We start from the raw sequence: 18,642 nt of genomic DNA, 5'->3' as shown, positions 1-18,642 counted from the left end.
TGTGGCAAACCTCTACAACAGAGACAGAGACAGGGACTGGTGCAGCACAAGGCTGCACTCAGTTGTTAGACAGGGAATCTATGTGTGTAATTAGAGGTCAAGCTGACCAGGATTTATTTTCATGTTTTTTTTGTTTGGCTGTTATATTTTTCACTGCATGTAGCATAAATAAAACCGCACCTTTTTTTTTTCCACCTACAACGCTGTCTGCTGTGCCTGATTTTGTGTTGTAAACCCATCCAGGGGGGTCACACACATCCGCTGCCGAGCTAACCCCTCACAGTACACATAAATAAAATATATATATATTTTTTTACGTTTAAAAAAAAATCTTTTAAATTTAGTTCCATCACAAAGGGGCTAACAAACCTCCTATGTTATAGCATGGGCAGGAAACCGTTAGGCCTCATGCACACTGGACATTATAAAAACGCCAGTAGAGTTAGCTGTAGCAAGCTGTAGCTGCAGAATAATTTTTTCAGCATTTTTTGCAGTAGTGTTTTTTAGCAAAACTATACTCTAACAAAAGCTTATGGCTCAAAAATGCTGATAAATGCAGAATAGCCGTTTTTAAGCTTTTATCAGAGTTAGAGCATTTTTATCTGAATTTGGCTATAAAAAACTCCTCTCAAAACCCACTAGTTCTGGGGGTTTTTTCCAGCCAGAAAAGGCCCCTGTCAAAACCTGCTAATAATAGCCTATGTGTTCATGGACACATAGGATTACATGCTGGGGAGTTTACTGGCTGCAGAAAAAACACACCTGAAGCCAAAAGCAGCAGCTGTAAAAACATCCAGTGTGCACAAGGCCTTATGGTTTATGGAGACATCAGGGGTCTACCAGACCCACAATGTCTGCCCTGCCCTCCAATGCAACTATTCAAACACAAATTGCACTTGAATAGCTGCATCCTTGGCTACATTAGCCAAGGAATGGCAGCTGTAACCATATAAGTGACGTAGTACATGTCCCTCCCAGGGTCATTCATTGCATGAGGGATCAGGAAACGGATGTAAATGCATCCATAGAAGTCAAGACTCTGGATCTGTGTATATCTTGGTCAGTGACACACAAAGCACTGAAGCTAAGCAGGGCAATACCTTCTCTGCAGGATGTGGAAATTTTGCAAGAAGATTTGAACAAATTAATGGGGTGGGCAACTACATGGAAAATAAGGTTTAATGTAGAAAAATGTAAGATAATGCATTTGGGTGGCAAAAATTTGAATGCAATCTATTCACTAGGGGGGGAACCTCTGGGAGAATCTAGAGATGGAAAAGGACCTGGGGGTCCTAGTAGATGACAGGCTCAGCAATGGCATGCAATGCCAAACTGCTGCAAGCAAAGCCAACAGAATATTGGCATGCATTAAAAAGGGGGTTTAACTCAAGAGATAAAATTATAATTCTCCCACTCTACAAGACTCTGGTCTGGCCGCACCTGGAGTATGCCATTCCATCTGGGCACCATTCCTTAGGAGGGATGTACTGGAACTGGAGAGAGTCCAGAGAAGGTCAACAAAACTAATAAAGGGTCTGGAGGATATTAGTTATGAGGAAAGGCTACGAGCACTGAACTTTTCTCTCTGGAGAAGAGACGCTTGAGAGGGGATATGATGTGAATGTACAAATACCATACTGGTGAGCCCACAATAGGGATAAAACTTTTCCATGAAAGGGAATTTAATTCACTAAAATTAGAAGAAAAGTTTAACCTTAAACTGCGTAGAGGGTTCTTTAATGTAAGAGCGGCAAGAATGTGGCATTCTCTTCTACAGGCGGTGGTCTCAGCAGGAAGCATTGATAATTTCAAAAAACGATTAGATGAGCACCTGAACAAAATACAGGGATATACAATGTAATACTGACATAAAATCACACACATAGGTTGGACTTGATGGACTTGTGTCTTTTTTCAACCTCACCTACTATACAACATGACAGTTGGTCACCATTTTCGGGGGATACCAGCATTAGCAGCCCACATTTTTCTCATAACATGCTTCCTACAGGACATGAAATGTGAAAATTTGGATTGAGCTGGAAAGCAATTTTTACCTTCACGTGAAAGCGGACAAATATCGCTTAGCGTAACAAGACAACCAGATGACATTTGTTCCAAGTACACGCCGCTTGTGGTCTCTTTGTGATTTCAAATAATCACGACTGCATCGAAAGTTAATTTCCAGCCGGCGGCTGTGATTACCGTAGTAAAGTAATGCTTTTAGGGAGTAAAAACTGCGAGTTTACGGCTCCGGTGAGAAATATTCCATCTTGTTTAAGTGACATTATATTCGGCGAGAAATTCTATTCAGTCCTGTTATTTCCTCCTCTCTATCTCTGATTATACGCCCCTTGGCCGACACGCTCTTGTAATCTAGCCAGTTTGATTCCAGCTAGCGATCTTGTGCTAGACGTTGGCTCTTAAGCATTTAGTCACTTGAAATTGGTGCCTTGGAACGGGGAGCTAAAGAAAACCCATTCAGCAAAACAATACCCCTTTTTTTGGCACACGTACACTTGGTGGTTTGAGGCTATTATGTGTATGCGGCAAGGGGGGAAAAAAAGAAAAAAAGAAAAAAAATCAGCATTCAGGCTCTGAAAGCCACTGAAAGGGCGACACTTCCAAAATTCAAAAGAGATGCAGTGAAAATGTAGCAACTGCTCCGCTGCAAATCCAATATCCTTTCCTGGCATAATATTTCATACACTGGCTTTTTTTTTTTTTGTTTTAATTCATAACGGTGTGGATTGTTGGAAAGCTGTAGATAAAGATATGAGATTCACCATCTGTATCTACATGCGTTCTGAGCAAGCCAAGAAGATTATTTTTCATAAGATTATGGGGTCTGGATAAGAGAATTAACCCCAACCGGGCCCCTGTGTACACAGGGGCCCGGTTGGGGTTAATTCGCTTATCCAAACCCCATAATTGTATTTTGGTTCTAAATAAAGATAAAAGTGGCCTGTCACAACTATATCAAAACAATGACATGCCTCCTTCCATACTTAGTACATAAAAAGGGAAAGAAAGAAAATGGGACTTTACACGAGGCATGTCAATGTGTATACTACTGCATAGAATATTAAATCTTTCTGCATTGGTTTAGAATCTCAATCCCATAGGGTAATCCATGATTGTAATAAATAAATGTATCAATCTCAATCATATTGAAAAAAAATATTATATTGTAATCAAAAAAGATTTATAATTTATGATATAGAACACATTTAAAACAAGTAATCGATGGACATAAATGATGTAATCAATACAGAATGAATAAATATAATTCATATAAAATACAGAGCATATCAATTAAATTCACATAATACATATACAAATAGTAGGCACCAATATTAAAAATGCATCTTTGGGTGAGCATGTATCGGCACTCGTTTTTGAACACTCGACACTAGAAGTCAGGACTCTGGATCTGTGTATATCTTGATCAGTGACACACAAAACACCGAAGCCATTGAAGCTAAGCAGGGCAATAACATCTCCGCAGGATGTAGAAACCCTGCAAGAAGATCTGAACAAATTAATGAGGTGGGCAACTACATGGCACAATGTAATGTGCATGTAATGTAAATGTTTCTAATGTAGAAAAATTTTAAATAATCCATTTGGGTGGCAAAAATATGAATGCGATCTACGCACTAGGGCAGGGATATGCAATTAGCGGACCTCCAGCTGTTGCAGAACTACAATTCCCATAAGACATAGCAAGGCTCTGAGAGCCACAAGCATGACACTCAGAGGCATAGAGGCAGAGGCATGATGGGACTTGTAGTTTTGCAACAGCTGGAGGTCCGCTAATTGCATATCCCTGCACTAGGGGGAGAACTTCTGGGGGAATCTAGGATGGAAAAGGACCTGGGGGTCCTAGTAGATGATAGGCTCAGCAATGACATGCAATGCCAAGCTGCTGCAAGCAAAGCCAACAGAATATTGGCATGCATTAAAAGGGGGATTTAAGTGGTTGTAAACCCTCTGGGACCACTTTAACCTACAGGCAAGCCTAGATTAAGGCTTACCTACAGGTGCAAGAAATATCTCCATAACCTACACAGTCAAGGAGATATTTTACAAAATCCGGGCACCGCTGTCTACGGCGCATGCGCAGGCACTGAGTGCGCCGCAAGTGAAGGCTCCCATGCCGTCACTGACGGCTCCCGTGCACATGTGCCAGAGTGACACCATCGCGGCTCCAGCCAGTCATAGCACCGGAGCCGCTATACCTGGAAATCACTCCGGATATCATGGCAGCGACGGAGGACGTGGACGAGGGTCGCTTCGATCTCAGGTAAGTTATTCATAATGAGCTAGTATGCGATGCATACTAGCTCACTGTGACTTTGCCTTACAGGGTGTATTTTTTTTCTTCCAGGCTTTACTTCCTCTTTAACTCCAGAGATAAAGTGATAATTCTCTCGCTGTACAAGACTCTGGTCTGGCCGCACCTGTATGTCGTCCAGTTCTGGGCACCAGTCCTCAGGAAGGATTTGCTGGAACTGGAGAGAGTCCAGAGAAGGACAACTAAAATAATAAAGGGTCTGGAGGAAATTAGTTATGAGGAAAGGTTGCGAGCACTGAACTTATTCTCTCTGGAGAAGAAACGTTTGAGAGGGGACATGATTTCAATGTACAAATACTGCAAACAATAGGGATAAAACAGCACTCGTATTTGAACACTCAACGCGTTTCATGGCGGTATAGCCAATCATCAGGAGTAAAACACATGGTAATTGATGAAAAGTCGGATAAATACTCGTTAATATATAATGCCCTCTAGAGAGGGAAAGTGTCAAATGATTCTAAATTACTTACACATAAAGCCTGCAGGCTATACCCAGCTTTTGTGATGTAATTGGGCGGTGGCCTGGTATGAGCTGTCTCACCCAGGGTTACGGTGGATGACGCTTCCCCCACAAAAAGATCAAATAGGGACCAAGGGGGCAGCAGCTGAGAAGCATGCCAGACCAGTCACGACATAGATCCCAAGGTGTACTATGTGTGCGCACAACGCTTATACCCATTTTTTATCTGTGCCAAAAATTGTAAAAGTAGATAAAAACCAAAAAACAACAAAAATTCAAATAACTCCAAAAAATAAATATTAATGATTAGTGACATCTAAATGTTCCCAAATAGGGATGTGTGTGTGATTGAAGTGAATAATCCTATTGTTGTGATTACTTAGTATTAAATATGTTATATTATATATTTGCTAAGTAAATCTTTTTTGATTACAATATACTTTTTTTAATATGATTGATATTGATACATTCATTTATTACAATCATGGATTTCTCTATGGAAATTGAGACGCTAAACCAATGCAGATAGATTTAATATTCTATGCAGTAATATACACAATGACATGCCTCATGCAAAGTCCCATTTTCTTGCTCTCCTTTTTTAGGTATTTTGGTTCCAATTTATTTGGTTGTGCCACTTTGAAAGTTATTTAGCTTAACCACTTCTATACAAAAAAAAACACCAATTAAAAAAAAATACTTTCTGCTATAAAACACATCCAATAAAAATAATGTAAAAAATCTAATTACTTCCTCAATTTAGGCTAATATGTATTCTGCTACTTATTTTTGTTAAAAAAAATAAAAATTCCAATACGCGTGTATTGATTGGTTTGCGCAAAAGTTATAGCATCTACAAACTATGGTACATTTTAATTTATTTTTTACTAGTAATGGCAGTGATCAGCGACTTATAGCGTGACTGCGATATTGCAGCAGACAAATCAGACACTAACTGACAAATACTGTATTTGGGAACACAGTCAACCCCTTTGAGCACCCCTGAGGTTAACTCCTTCCCTGCCAGTGTCATTAGTACAATGACAGTGCATATTTTTTTTAGCACTGATCACTGTGATCAGTGATCAAAAAAATATGCACTGTCATTGTACTAATGACACTGGCAGGGAAGGAATTAACCTCAGGGGTGCTCAAAGGGGTTGACTGTGTTCCCTGGGAGTGATTACTGTGTGAGGGAGATGCTTTGACTGGGGGAATGTAAAGATCCATGTTACTGCTTAGCATGAACACAAGATCCGCACACTCCCCTCTTACAGAACGGCGCTCTGCCTTGTTTACAGAGGCAGACAGGTGTTCTGCCTTTCACCTGAACGATCGGTGGGTCCCGGCGGACATCATGTACGCTGGACCAGCTGCTTGGCTCCCGCTGTGTCCAATCACAGCAGGAATGGGTCACTGGCGGCGTGCGCACGCTCCAGAACCATACGTGATCTGGCGTAGTGCGGCATCCTTGCCACAGTATACAGTATCTCACAAAAGTGAGTACACCCCTCACATTTTTGTAAAGGTTTTATTATATCTTTTCATGTGACAACACTGAAGAAATGACACTTTGCTACAATGTAAGATAGTGAGTGTACAGCTTGTATAACAGTGTAAATTTGCTGTCCTCTCGAAATAACTCAACACACAGCCATTGATGTCTAAACCACTGGCAACAGGTTCCACTCAAAACACCTGCTGAGCATCATATCCAGAGGTTGTCTTTGGGAAACAGACGTATGAGTGCTGCCAGCATTGCTGCAGAGGTTGAAGGGGTGGGCAGTCAGCCTGTCAGACTGCATCAAATCCCAGAAGGAAGCCTCTTCTAAAGATGATGCACAAGAAAGCCCACAAACAGTTTGCTGAAGACAAGCAGACTAAGGACATGGATTACTGGAACCATGTCCTGTGGTCAGATGAGACCAAGATAAACTTATTTGGTTCAGATGGTTCAAGTGTTTGTAGCGGCAACCAGGTGAGGAGTACAAAGACAAGTGTGTCTTGTCTACAGCCAAGCATGGTGGTGGGAGTGTCATGGACTGGGGCTGCATGAGTGCTGCTGGCACTGGGGAGCTACAGTTCATTGAGGGAACCATGAATGTCAACATGTACTGTGACATACTGAAGCAGAGCATGATCACCTTCCTTCAAAGACTGGGCTGCAGGGCAGTATTCCAACATGAAAACGACCCAAAACACACCTCCAAGACGACCCCTGCCTTGCTAAAGAAGATGAGGGAAAAGGTGATGGACTGGCCAAGCATGTCTCCAGATTATTAAACATCTGTGGGGCATCCTCAAATGGGAGGTGGAGGAACGCAAGATCTCTAACATCCACCAGCTCTGTGATGTCATCAAGGAGTGGAAGAGGATTCCAGTGGCAACCTGTGAAGCTCTGGTGAACTCCATGCCCAAGAGGGTCAAGGCAGCGCTGGAAAATAATGGTGGCCACACAATTTATTGACACATTGGGCCCAATTTGGACATTTTCACTTAGGGGTGTACTCACTTTTGTTGCCAGCGGTTTAGACATTAATTGCTGTGTGTTGAGTTACATTGAGGGGGCAGCAAATTTACACTGTTATGCAAGCTGAACACTCACTACTTTACATTGTAGCAAAGTGTAAAGTAGTGAGTGAAAAGATATAATAAAATATTTACAAAAATGTGAGGGGTGTACTCACTTTTGTGAGATAATGTATCTACGGTGGGCAGTCGCTAAGTGGTAAATGTTTCATAAGATGCATTGCTGACTCTAAATTGAGAGGCAAACACCCCTGGGCCAGGTCTGTCTTAATACCCAGGCACAGGTGCATGGGGTCCCCTTCAGTTGCCCCCCTGGTACTCTTCTGGCGCTTTGCAGGGGTTAAGGGAAACCCCCAAGACGGAGCATCTTACTATTACTGCTGCTTGCTTGGGCACAATGTGTACTGTTCCAAATGTCACCTGCCCTCCTTTCCTAATAACATGGTCACTGCGCAATGACGTCACTACTTCAACATGCGCATTTTGTCATCAACGACGTCGTCAGGGGCAATGTCATGGTGATTCAAATTCAGGGACATCGTTCCAAGATTATTCTGAACATGCTTGTCTGACCTTCTTTGGTGGAGGTCCGCATTGAGGGGTAAGAGGCCGTGTGAATGGGTGCTGGTGATGGCTTTTTCTTGGACACTCCTATCTATACATATTGATTGTCATCTTTCAACTCATATTTGATGCAGGATTGGGGATGACTTTATATGAATGGATCAGTTATATGCAAATTGAACATTATAATCTGGTTTTCTGGTTTTTAGCGCTGCACCTACGTTATAGAGTTGTTTCTTATGCTGGTATTCCAGCATTTATGTGCTAGCAGCTTTTGTTCTTGTGACATTTACAGTGGTTGTAAAGTCAGGAGGTTTTTTTATCATAATGCATTCTATGTGCAGCAGCCTCCCTCAGGCCCCCTTAATACTTACCTGAGCCCCATCTCTAGCCAGCGATGTGCACGAATGCCTCGGCTGTCTGGGGCTCTCCCTCCTGATTGGCTGAGACAAAGCAGTGGCACCATTGGCTCCTGATGCTGTCAAAGTCAGTTAATCAATCAGGAGAGAGAGGCGGCAGGCCGAACTGGGGTTCCGTGTCTGAATGTACAGACAGAGCTGAAGCTTGGCTCGGGTGCCCCCCCATAGCAAGCTGCTTGCTGTGGGTGCACTCAACAGGAGAGAGGGGCCAGGAGAGCCGAAGAGGGACCTGAGAAGAGGAGGATCTGGGCTGCCCTGTGCAAAACCACTACACAGAGCAGGTAAGTATGACATGTTTATTATTTTTATAGAAAAACAACTGAGACCTTACAATGCACCTAGTGCCATCTTGTATTGTATATTACATGGTGCTGAAGTGCTCATATATACTAACAAGGGACATGCTAATAGAAGGGGAGAGGAAAGTGACAGAGAGGTGAGCTTATCAGTCTGCTACTTCTCCTTTCACTGTCCAGTTACAGGCTGGAGGAGGGACAAGATCTGCGAGTGTTACTGAACAGTAGGAGAGAAAATCCAGGTCTCCTGTCCTGCCAGCTGTTGTGTGCAAGATCTGTGTGCATAGAAAGTTGAAACCAAATTATATGTATTTTAGTGTATATAGCTGTTTGTCTGGAGTCCAGATTAAAACTCAAGGGCCGGAAGGATTTACCCCCTCAACGACCAAGCTAGTTTTTGCGATACAGCACTGCGTCGCTTTAACTAACAATTGTGCGGTCGTGCGACGTTGTACTCAAACAAAATTGATGTCCTTTTTTTCCCACAAATAGAACTTTAATTTGGTGGTATTTGATCACCTCTCTGGTTTTTATTTTTTGCGCTATAAAAAAAAAACATTAAAAAAAGGAAGAGCGATAATTTTGAAAAAACAAAACAAAAAAAAACATAGGGGACAGATTTATGGCATTTTTATTTATTTTATTTTTTTTTACTAGTAATGGCGGTGATCAGCGATTTTTAGCGGGACTGCTGCATTGCGGCAGACAGATCGGACACTTTTTTTGGGACCAGTGACATTATAGTGGTTAGAGCTAAAAAAAAAAAGTCACGATCACTGTATAAATGACACTGGCAGGGAAAGGGTTAACAATAGGGGGCAATCAAGGGGTTAAGTGTTTCTTAGAGAGGTGTTTCTAACTGAGGGGGGGCTGGGCTGACTGACTACAGAGAAATCGCTGTTCCTGATCACTTTGATTACAAAGGCAGATCCCCGTTCTGACTCTCTGAGGACCTGTGAACCGGTTCCCCCACGCCTGCCCACAGTGACTCGTGCACGAGACAACGTACCCTTTGTTTCATAATAGGGCCTCCCTGCCGCAGTATATATGCGCTGAGCGGTCATTAAGTGGCTAAGAAGGAAATGTGAGGCAACCCAGCCGTTATTTTTTTGCTTTTATCAGCAAGGTGTACTTAGATCTTTATGAGAAGGACTCTACAACAGCTGCAAATTCTATGATTAAAGGACCCAAAAGACTAAACTTACCTTCAGAGAGTGATAGAGCAATTCACTGAATAAGGAAATCACCTCCATATGAAGCTCATTTTGTTGTTTCAAGAACATAACACAGTGATCCTTTATTATCTCCATGTCCACCAATCGGGAATGAGGCTTTACATGATGAATCGGCTTCCATTGATTTATAGAGCTATTGACCGGAGCCTTCATTAACTGTACAAACAACAAGTAGAGGTAACAGTAAGTGCCTATTTTTTCATTTTAACATAACAGAGATTATTTATATTTAAAAACAGGAGGTATCTGTTACATACATATGATTAAAGTTGGCAATAGATGGATTGAAAATCGTCCGGTACAGCAGGGAGCTGACAAATTTTGATCCATTCACAGTCTTGCGCACAGGGTGTGCCTGGAGTGCATGGGCACACCCTAATCACCCTGTGAAGCACACATTGCTCTTTCTGCTCGCCTCCCCATGTCTCCCCTGCAGCGATGCCGGCTTCCCTCTTCTCCTCTACTGCAGTATGATGCGATGGATCGTTTCAGGATGGAGAGCGGGGAAGGGGCCAGGAAATATGTAATTTATCAGCCCCTTCCTTTTCTAAATAAACCCAATGAGTGATTGGTATTGATCACTCACTGTGTTCATTCATAACTGAAGCATAGTAAACACTGTTTACTACTCTTCAGTTTGTGAACAAACAAGAAGACGCTCAGCACAGAGCACTTCCCAGTCATTCACTGTCCAGTGCTGCGGAGGCTGCAGAGAAAGGGATCTCTGTACTCAATCACTTTCTTTGTCTCAAAAGTGAGAGGGTTTGAGCTTTGGGGTGAACATCCTAATGCAATAGGCTGTGCACACCTATCGATCCATCTAGGGCCGTTCCCTTTCCAGAGAAGTCGATCTAATCATCGACTTGTCTCAAACGGCTGGTTGGAAAATGTTCCTTCACTCAGAGCTGCAGCCAATTGGCTGTAGAACTGATCAGTGAATTCTGACAGATGAGTTAAACCCACAACAGCAAAATCAGTCTGTATATGCAGTAAAGCATGCTTGTTATACTCACTGTGGAACCTAAGGGGGTTAATCCTCTGCATTGTGTAAAAAGGCTGTTTGATCCTGTCATCTCTGATAGTCCCCTTATTCCACTGTCCCTAATCCATCTCCTGATAATGCAGAGCCCTAGGAGTCACTCTGCACATGCTCAGTTTGGTGTGTATTGCTAGAAAGCTTTATTTTCTTGGGAGGGTGCATGTGATCAGCATAGGGCCAAACAGCACTGTCCAGAAAGAGGAAAATGAAAACTCCTCCTACAAGCTTTAACCAGTGCTCGGCTGGATACTGATAGAAGTTACAAGACTGCTATATACTGCTGATGAGAAAAGGTATTTAGCAGTTTATATTTACTAAAATAATTGCATTTATAGTGAATGCAGGCTCCTGGGTTTAGTAACATTTTAAAGTAGAACAAAAAGGTAAACCATTTTTACTATTTTGAAGGGGGGGGGGTTATAACCCCTGTACATTTCTTTGCTATTTGTGTCCCATTGAGGAGATTTCCCTTCACTTCCTCCCCCATCGCTAAATCGGGAAATCCCTGTAAAGTGAGGGAATCCATAGTTTTCACTGGGGTGACCAGAACTAGTGTCCTTATTAGAAAAATGCCCCCTCTATTCCTGCTCTGATGGCAACCTAAAGTTTGTAATTTTATTTCACTTTCGGTGGTAAAGATTACCAGGACAAATAGAGAGGGCGAATCTCCTTAACATAAGCACAGACAGCAATAAAAACCGATCTCTCTCTACTTCCTGTCAATACACTCCCCCCACAGTTAGAAACACCTCCCAGGGAACACACTTAACCTCTTGATCACCCCCTAGTGTTAACGCCTTTCCTGACAGTGACATTTATACAGTAATCAGTGCATTTTTATAGCACTGATCGCTGTATAAATGTCACTGGTCCCAAAAATGTGTCAAAAGTGTCCGACCTGTCCGCCGCAATGTCGCAGTCTTCCGGGGCTGAAAAGGGTTAAAGGGTAACGTCACTTTTGTGGGGGGGGGGGGGGGGGGGGAGATAAGAAAAAATAAGATCACATATACAATTGCGACTCGAAGCAAATTGTAATTGAATGAAATGAAAATAACCTCTCCTTTCAATCTGCAGTGCTGTAATTTTCTGAACAATGCAATGCACTATGGCTACCTGAAGGTGTTCTATACACAGATGGTATACAGAACGCCCCCTGAAAATGTAATTTCCTGCTTGTGTGATTGGCTCTCTGATTTTCCCAGAAGTCTGCACTAAGATACAAGTCAGATATCTGGCATCCACTACAACAAAATTTCATTTTAGGCGATGTACTCCCAAAGGAAAATCATGTCTAAAGGGACGCAGCAGCTGATTGATAATTCTAAAACCACTCCCATACAGATTCACTTAGCACATTGGGGGCAGGTTCAATGGGCTGCGGGGGGGGGGGGGCATTGATGAGCGCTCTCGTAGTCCACTGACATGTGCTCTGGCTATAAAGCAGAAAGCCTGTATAGAGGTACAGAGACTGAGAGCTGAAGGACATGTCTGCAGGAGCCCACATTGCACCTGTGATCTACTGATGGCAGGTGCAATGCTTTGCAGGCTCCTGCAGGAAAAACTAATAAATGCACATTCTTTTTTTGTAAAGGTGAACTTATCCTTTAACTTATTTCATGTACCTTTTTTTTACCCAATTACAATCCCTCTGGATCTACTATATGAAAGTAGTATACCTTGTACTCAGCAGGCTCTCCATGAGTTATTAGAATATAAAGATATCCATTGCTGTGTTCCACATAGTAAGTTATGCCCGCAACGCGTTGCTGTACCAGGAAAGGGGACTGAAAAGGACAATTACAGTCTACTACCCAGACCTCAGAGGTGGTTTTACTGTTACTGTTGATGGTGAGGAAGCGGCGGTCTCTGGTCAGGTAGAGATCGACAAAAAACCTAACAATACAAACAGAATTCAGTAATTGCATAACAGAAAACAATACTGAAATAATAGTACATTTAAACAGAAGTATGGCTTCCCATTTAAGAAAAATATACAGTATCTCACAAAAGTGAGTACACCCCTCACATTTTTGTAAATATTTTATTATATTTTTTCATGTGACAACACTGCATAAATGACACTTTGCTACAATGTAAAGTAATGAGTGTACAGTTTGTATAACAGTGTAAATTTGCTGTCCCCTCGAAATAACTCAAAACACGGCCATTAATGTCTAAACCGCTGGCAACAAAAGTGAGTACACCCCTAAGTGAAAATGTCCAAATGGGCCCAAATAGCTATTCTTCCTACCTGGGGTCATGTGACAAGGTCTCAGGTGTGAATAGGGAGCAGGTGTGTTAAATTTTGCTCTCACTCTATCATACTGGTCACTAGAAGTTCAACATGGCACCTCATGGCAAAGAACTCTCTGAGGATCTGAAAAAAAAAAAGATTTTTTGCTCTACGTAAAGATGACCTAGGTTATAAGAAGATTGCCAAGACCCGAAAAACTCTAATTTATACAACTAATAATTTATTTGGTGGTATGATATGAAATTAAAATGAAATGTAATCTACCATTTGGGTAAAGAATCAGTTAACTACCCTTTGACATGCCTCACTCAAAGTCCAATTCCAATCTCTATCCTCTTTTTTCAAACAAATTAGGGGTGGAGGCACGCCATTGTTATATCTTGGCTGGGACAGGTACAACTCCCTTAAATCTCTACATAAAGATGGCCTAGGGTATAAGAAGATTGCCAAGACCCTGAAACTGAGCTGCAGCAGGGTGGCCAAGACCATACAGCGGTATAACAGGACAGGTTCTACTCAGAACAGGCCTCACCATGGTCGATCAAAGTTGAGTGCATGCGTTCAACATCATATCCACTTGCATTTGGGAAATAAACGTATGAGTGCTGCCAGCATTGCTGCAGAGGTTAAAGAGGTGGGGGGTCAGGCTGTCAGTGCTCAGACCATACGCTGCACACTGCATCAAATTCATCTACATGGCTGTCGCCCCGGAAGGAAGCCTCTATCAAAGATGATGCACAAGAAAGCCAGCAAACAGTTTGCTGAAGACAAGCAGACTAAGTACATGGATTACTGGAATCATGTCCTGTGGTCTGATGAGACCAAGATAAACTTATTTGGTTCAGATGGTGTCAAGTGTTTGTAGCGGCAACCAAGTGAGGAGTACAAAGACAAATGTGTCTTGCCTACAGTCAAGCATGGTGGTGGGAGTGTCATGGTCTGGGGCTGCATGAATGCCAACATGTACTGTGACATACTGAAGCAAAGCATGACCTTCAGAGACAGCACATTTATACTGTTATACAAGCTGTACACTCACTACTTTACATTGTAGCAAAGTGTCATTTCTTCAGTGTTGTCACATGAAAAGATATAATAAAATATTTATAAAAATGTGAGGGGTGTACTCACTTTTGTGAGATACTGTATAATGATCCTGCACTGCTCCTGAATTCACAGCAGAGTTGTCACCCTCGTGTAGGCTGGGCCTGCTTGCACTACAGTGGGAGATGATGTTGCAGGGGGCATAACAATTTTTTTTTTTTAAGAGGGTATAGCTATAGGAATTGTCATGACTCATTTACAACCCTGTAGCTTGTCAGTCAGCAGCTGGTCTCAACTCGCCCTGCAAACTGCTTTCTGCATTGACAGCATGGCCTCTGTTGCTGAAACCGATCTGCAGTGAAAATAGAGTGTGTAAAAGGTAAAGTAACTTTTTTTATTTTTATTTTACAATACCGGTGAATCACACAGTTAAAGCCTAAGTTTAGACAAAAATTTAATTGAAGTGCACTGTGCATCAATTACCTTACTCCTTAAAGCGGAATTCCACCCAAAAGTGAATATCTGATTCCCCCCCCCCACCCCCGTGTCACATTTGGCACCAGAAGGGGGGAGGGGGGATCGGATTCCTGTGTTTTACAGGTACCCTGTCCCCACTTTTGGAAGACCGGGCCAAGGCGAATTAAGCCAGCAGCTCAGTCACCCTCCGCCTCCCTCCCCTTCTGCTGGGCCAGTGGGAGAGCGCAGCTCGATTCTCGCATGAGCAGTAGGGATCCGTCCGTGAAGCCGAAAGCCTACACTTCCCGATTCCCTTACCCGCAATGGTGTCAGCAGCACCCAACCAGCCTATAGAAACATCAGCTGTGGTGCCGACATCGCTGGGCTCCAGAATAGGTAAGTGTCCTATTGTTAAAAGTCAGCAGCTACAGTATGTGTAGCTGCTGACTTTTAATTTTTAAAGGGGCGGGCAAAACTTGGCTTTAAAGTGATACTAAACACACAATGTTTAATATACATTGTCCATTCAGTTTATGTATGTAGATGAGGGCACGTTAATTATTTTAATAGGAAAAAAAACCTCTGTACTGTTTTCCTAATCAATATACAGCTGCCACATGACCCAGCTTTTCCCCAGCCTGTCTGCAGGGAAACACAAGCAGGGGAGCTTCTAGTCCTTTGCTACTGGTCAAATGTTCAAAATAGAAAACAGACTTTGGAACACAGAGTAAAATAAAATAAAAAATCAATAAACTGGTATACATTCTCATACAAATATAGATGTCACCGCTCCTACAGCGCTCCAAAGATGAGGCTTGCAGGACTTTTTTGACCGTCCTGCAAGCGCACCGCTCCAGTGTGAAAGGTGCTATTTTTAGCGCTGTAGCGCCTGCAAAGTGTCCCAGAGTGAAAGGGGCCTAAGTAATTCCTGTCAGCTGTTTTGTTCCTCTGTCTACAGGAGTCACTTCTGACAAGTTTTTCTGACACCAAGAAAAAAAAGGTGACAGGGAAGGTAGCTCAAGCACTTAGTCTGTGATTGACAGCCTGTTCTGTTCGTGTGTGTGTGTGGGGTGTCCCTTTCCTCTGCAATGTGTAACTTTAGCTCATAAGAGCTAAACCCTGGCCTTTTCTTTTATCCAATGAAAGCTCCATTACCAGACATCAAGAAATTCTCTTTGGACTGGAAGGTGTGCCTATCCATTGGCAGGGCTTAGCCTAAGGTTAGAGAACTGGAGCCCTAGGTAACATAGTGAGACGAGCATAAGAGGGGCGCAGGAAGTTTCTGGCTTGCAACGGTCATATCATGCACTATTAGACAGGACTTCAGGCTAAATTTAGTTAAAAAATAAAATAAAATTCGGAACCGTATAATGGACACTTTATCCTGTAGGTATCTGGAGTTACCTGGGATCCTGTTCCATGTAAACAAGCTTAGTAGTTCCTCTATTACTGAAATCTGTCAGATACACAGAATGGCACCGAAGGTTCTCCAGCCTCGTGTGACACAGAATATGGTCAGTAACCCACTCTGCAGGAGGAAAAAAAAAAAAGGATTATTAAAACAGAAGTATGGCCAAAGATTTTTTGATTATACTTCTCGTGTAGGTCACAGGAGTGCTCACTGTCAGCTGACATCACATAGCTACTAGCTACTACAGGCTCTGGAAGTATTCCAACAGTAAGATTGGGATCCACCTGGATGCCTGGACCAGCAGCTGGCTCAGCCTCTCAGTGCGCTTCTGAGAGCCTGAGCCAGCTTCTCCCACCCCCTCCACTACCTGGTGTTCCAGTTAACGCTGGAGGGGCAGGGCAGAGAGCGGTGACTGACAATCACCGCTCTGCTCAGTGAAGACCAAGAACTGATCGATCAGCAATCATGTGATCTCTCAGTTCCCAGGCTTAGAGCCAGTGGGAGCAGCTGAAGAATCACACCGATGCTGCAGTAAAGAGATGAGTACAGATGGTTTCGTAGTATTCCCATACCTATCCTTTTACATATACTGCAGAAGACTAAAGCTTGCCAAATGCATATAGACCTTTTGCAATCTAAAAGAGCTCCCCATCCACACCACACAGCGCCAATGGTCAAATCTAATTGAATGCAGGCACTGTTTAAATGAAAATTTTCCGCCCAGCTAACTTTTTCAGTCAAGGGATGTTGGGTTGGTAGGTGGCTGACAGGACCACGCACTGTGTGAATTTGAGCCAGTTCATCACAAACAGGCCAAAATTCCTTTTGTGGATGGCCAGCTTAAAGAGGAAGTAAACCCTGGTGGGTTTTACTTCCTCTTTATGTCCCTGCAAAGGTAAAGCATGATGGGCTACTCTGCATCGCCAGTCACGGCATGACCCCTTTAGAAATGGCATGGTCTGACCTTTCTAACTGCATGCTCCGTAGACATCGGCACACAGCTTTATTGTAAATATCTCCTAAACCGTGGAGGTTTAGGAGATATTTCCAGCACCTACAGGTAAGCCATAACCACTTGACCACTGAGCACTTAAACCCCCTTCCTGACCAGATCAATTTTCAGCTTTTGGTGCTCTCACTTTGAATGACAATTACTCAGTCATGCGACACTGTACCCATATCAAATGTTTGTTCTTTTTTTCACATAAATAGAGTTTTCTTTTGGTGGTATTTAATCGCCGCTGGGTTTTTTTTTGCGCTATAAGATGAAAAAAACTGAGAATTCTGTAAAAAAAAAAAAAAAAAAACTTCTTTGTTTCTATTATAAATTTTTGCAAATTAATAATATCTCATAATAAATTTTGGTAAATGTTTTGGTAAAAAATAATCCAAATCGGTGCATATTATTTGGTCTTTGTGAAAGTTATAGAGTCTACAAGCTATGGTGTCTCTGAAAATTGATCTCACCTGAAGTACCGACGGCCTATCATTTCTTGAGACTAGGGCTGCAACTAACTAATTTTCATAATCGATTAGTTGACCGATTATTGTTTCGATTAATCGATTAATAATCTTAAAAAAAAAAAAAGGTAATTTTGCTGCAATTTGCATTTACATTTTTTTTGGCCAATTTGTTGTTGGGCAGATTAAAAAACACAAATTGCTGCAAAAATGCATGATTGCATGCTTTTCTGCAGCTTCTCCATTAAAGTATATTGAACCAAAAAAACAAAATAGCACCGTTTTGCGTTTAAAACAAAAAGTCCTCGTCTTTTCCAAATATGTAGCAGATGAAGAAATCATGGATGTGAACGTGTGCCATAGGAAACCATGTACCGTATATACTCGAGTATAGGCCGACCCGAATATAAGCCGAGGCCCCCAATTTACCCCCAAAAAAACTGGCAAACTTATTGACTCGTGTATAAGCCGAGGGTGAGACATGCCTGTCCATCCCTGTGTGTGTGTCCGTCCATCCCTGTGTGTCCGTCCATCCCTGTGTGTCCGTCCATCCCTGTGTGTCCGTCCATCCATCCCTGTGTGTGTGTGTGTCCATCCATCCATCCATCCCTGTGTGTGTGTGTGTCTCCATCCATCCATCCATCCATCCCTGTGTGTGTGTGTCTCCATCCATCCATCCATCCATCCATCCCTGTGTGTGTGTGTCTCCATCCATCCATCCATCCATCCCTGTGTGTGTCTCCATCCGTGTGTGTGTGTGTGTGTGTGTGTGTGTGTGTGTGTGTGTGTGTGTGTGTCCAGCCTACCTTTGTCCCGAGCCTCCGTCCCGTGCCTTGCCTCCTTGCCTCCGTCCCGTGCCGGGCCTTGCCTCCTTGCATCCGTCCCGTGTCGTGCCTTGCCTTGCCCCCGTCCCGTCCCGTCCCGTGCCGTGCCGTCCCGTGCCCTCTTCGTCGGCGGCCATTGTAAGTTCAAAAGCTGCGCCGCCGCCTTCGCCTGTGATAGGCGGAACACTGAATTTCCCAGCAGCCTGTGTTCCGCCTATCACAGACGTCGTATCATCCTCGTCCGTAGTACGAGGATGATACGACGTCCGTGATAGGCGGAACACAGGCTG

The 18,642-nt window shown here is 42.9% G+C and overlaps 1 protein-coding gene across 4 annotated transcripts in view; it reads right to left on the bottom strand.

Annotated features, from left to right (window-relative positions):
- Positions 1–18,642, bottom strand: part of PREPL (prolyl endopeptidase like) — a 77,370-nt gene that overhangs the window by 25,965 nt on the left and 32,763 nt on the right. For all 4 annotated transcript variants that reach the window (XM_077485662.1, XM_077485661.1, XM_077485663.1 and 1 more), the window contains exons 6-8: positions 16,061–16,184; positions 12,579–12,795; positions 9,834–10,019 (exon numbers count right to left, since the gene is read on the bottom strand). In XM_077485662.1, the coding sequence (XP_077341788.1) occupies positions 9,834–10,019; positions 12,579–12,795; positions 16,061–16,184 (527 nt within the window). The remainder of the gene's footprint in view (positions 1–9,833; positions 10,020–12,578; positions 12,796–16,060; positions 16,185–18,642) is intronic.

Source organism: Lithobates pipiens, unplaced genomic scaffold (genome assembly GCF_037356315.1).
Source record: "Lithobates pipiens isolate NorthernLeopardFrog02 unplaced genomic scaffold, aLitPip1_a1.2 Scaffold_18, whole genome shotgun sequence".
Lineage (NCBI taxonomy): Eukaryota > Metazoa > Chordata > Amphibia > Anura > Ranidae > Lithobates > Lithobates pipiens.
The sequence above is the reverse complement of the archived record's forward strand: the minus strand, read 5'-3'. Positions and strand labels throughout refer to the sequence as shown.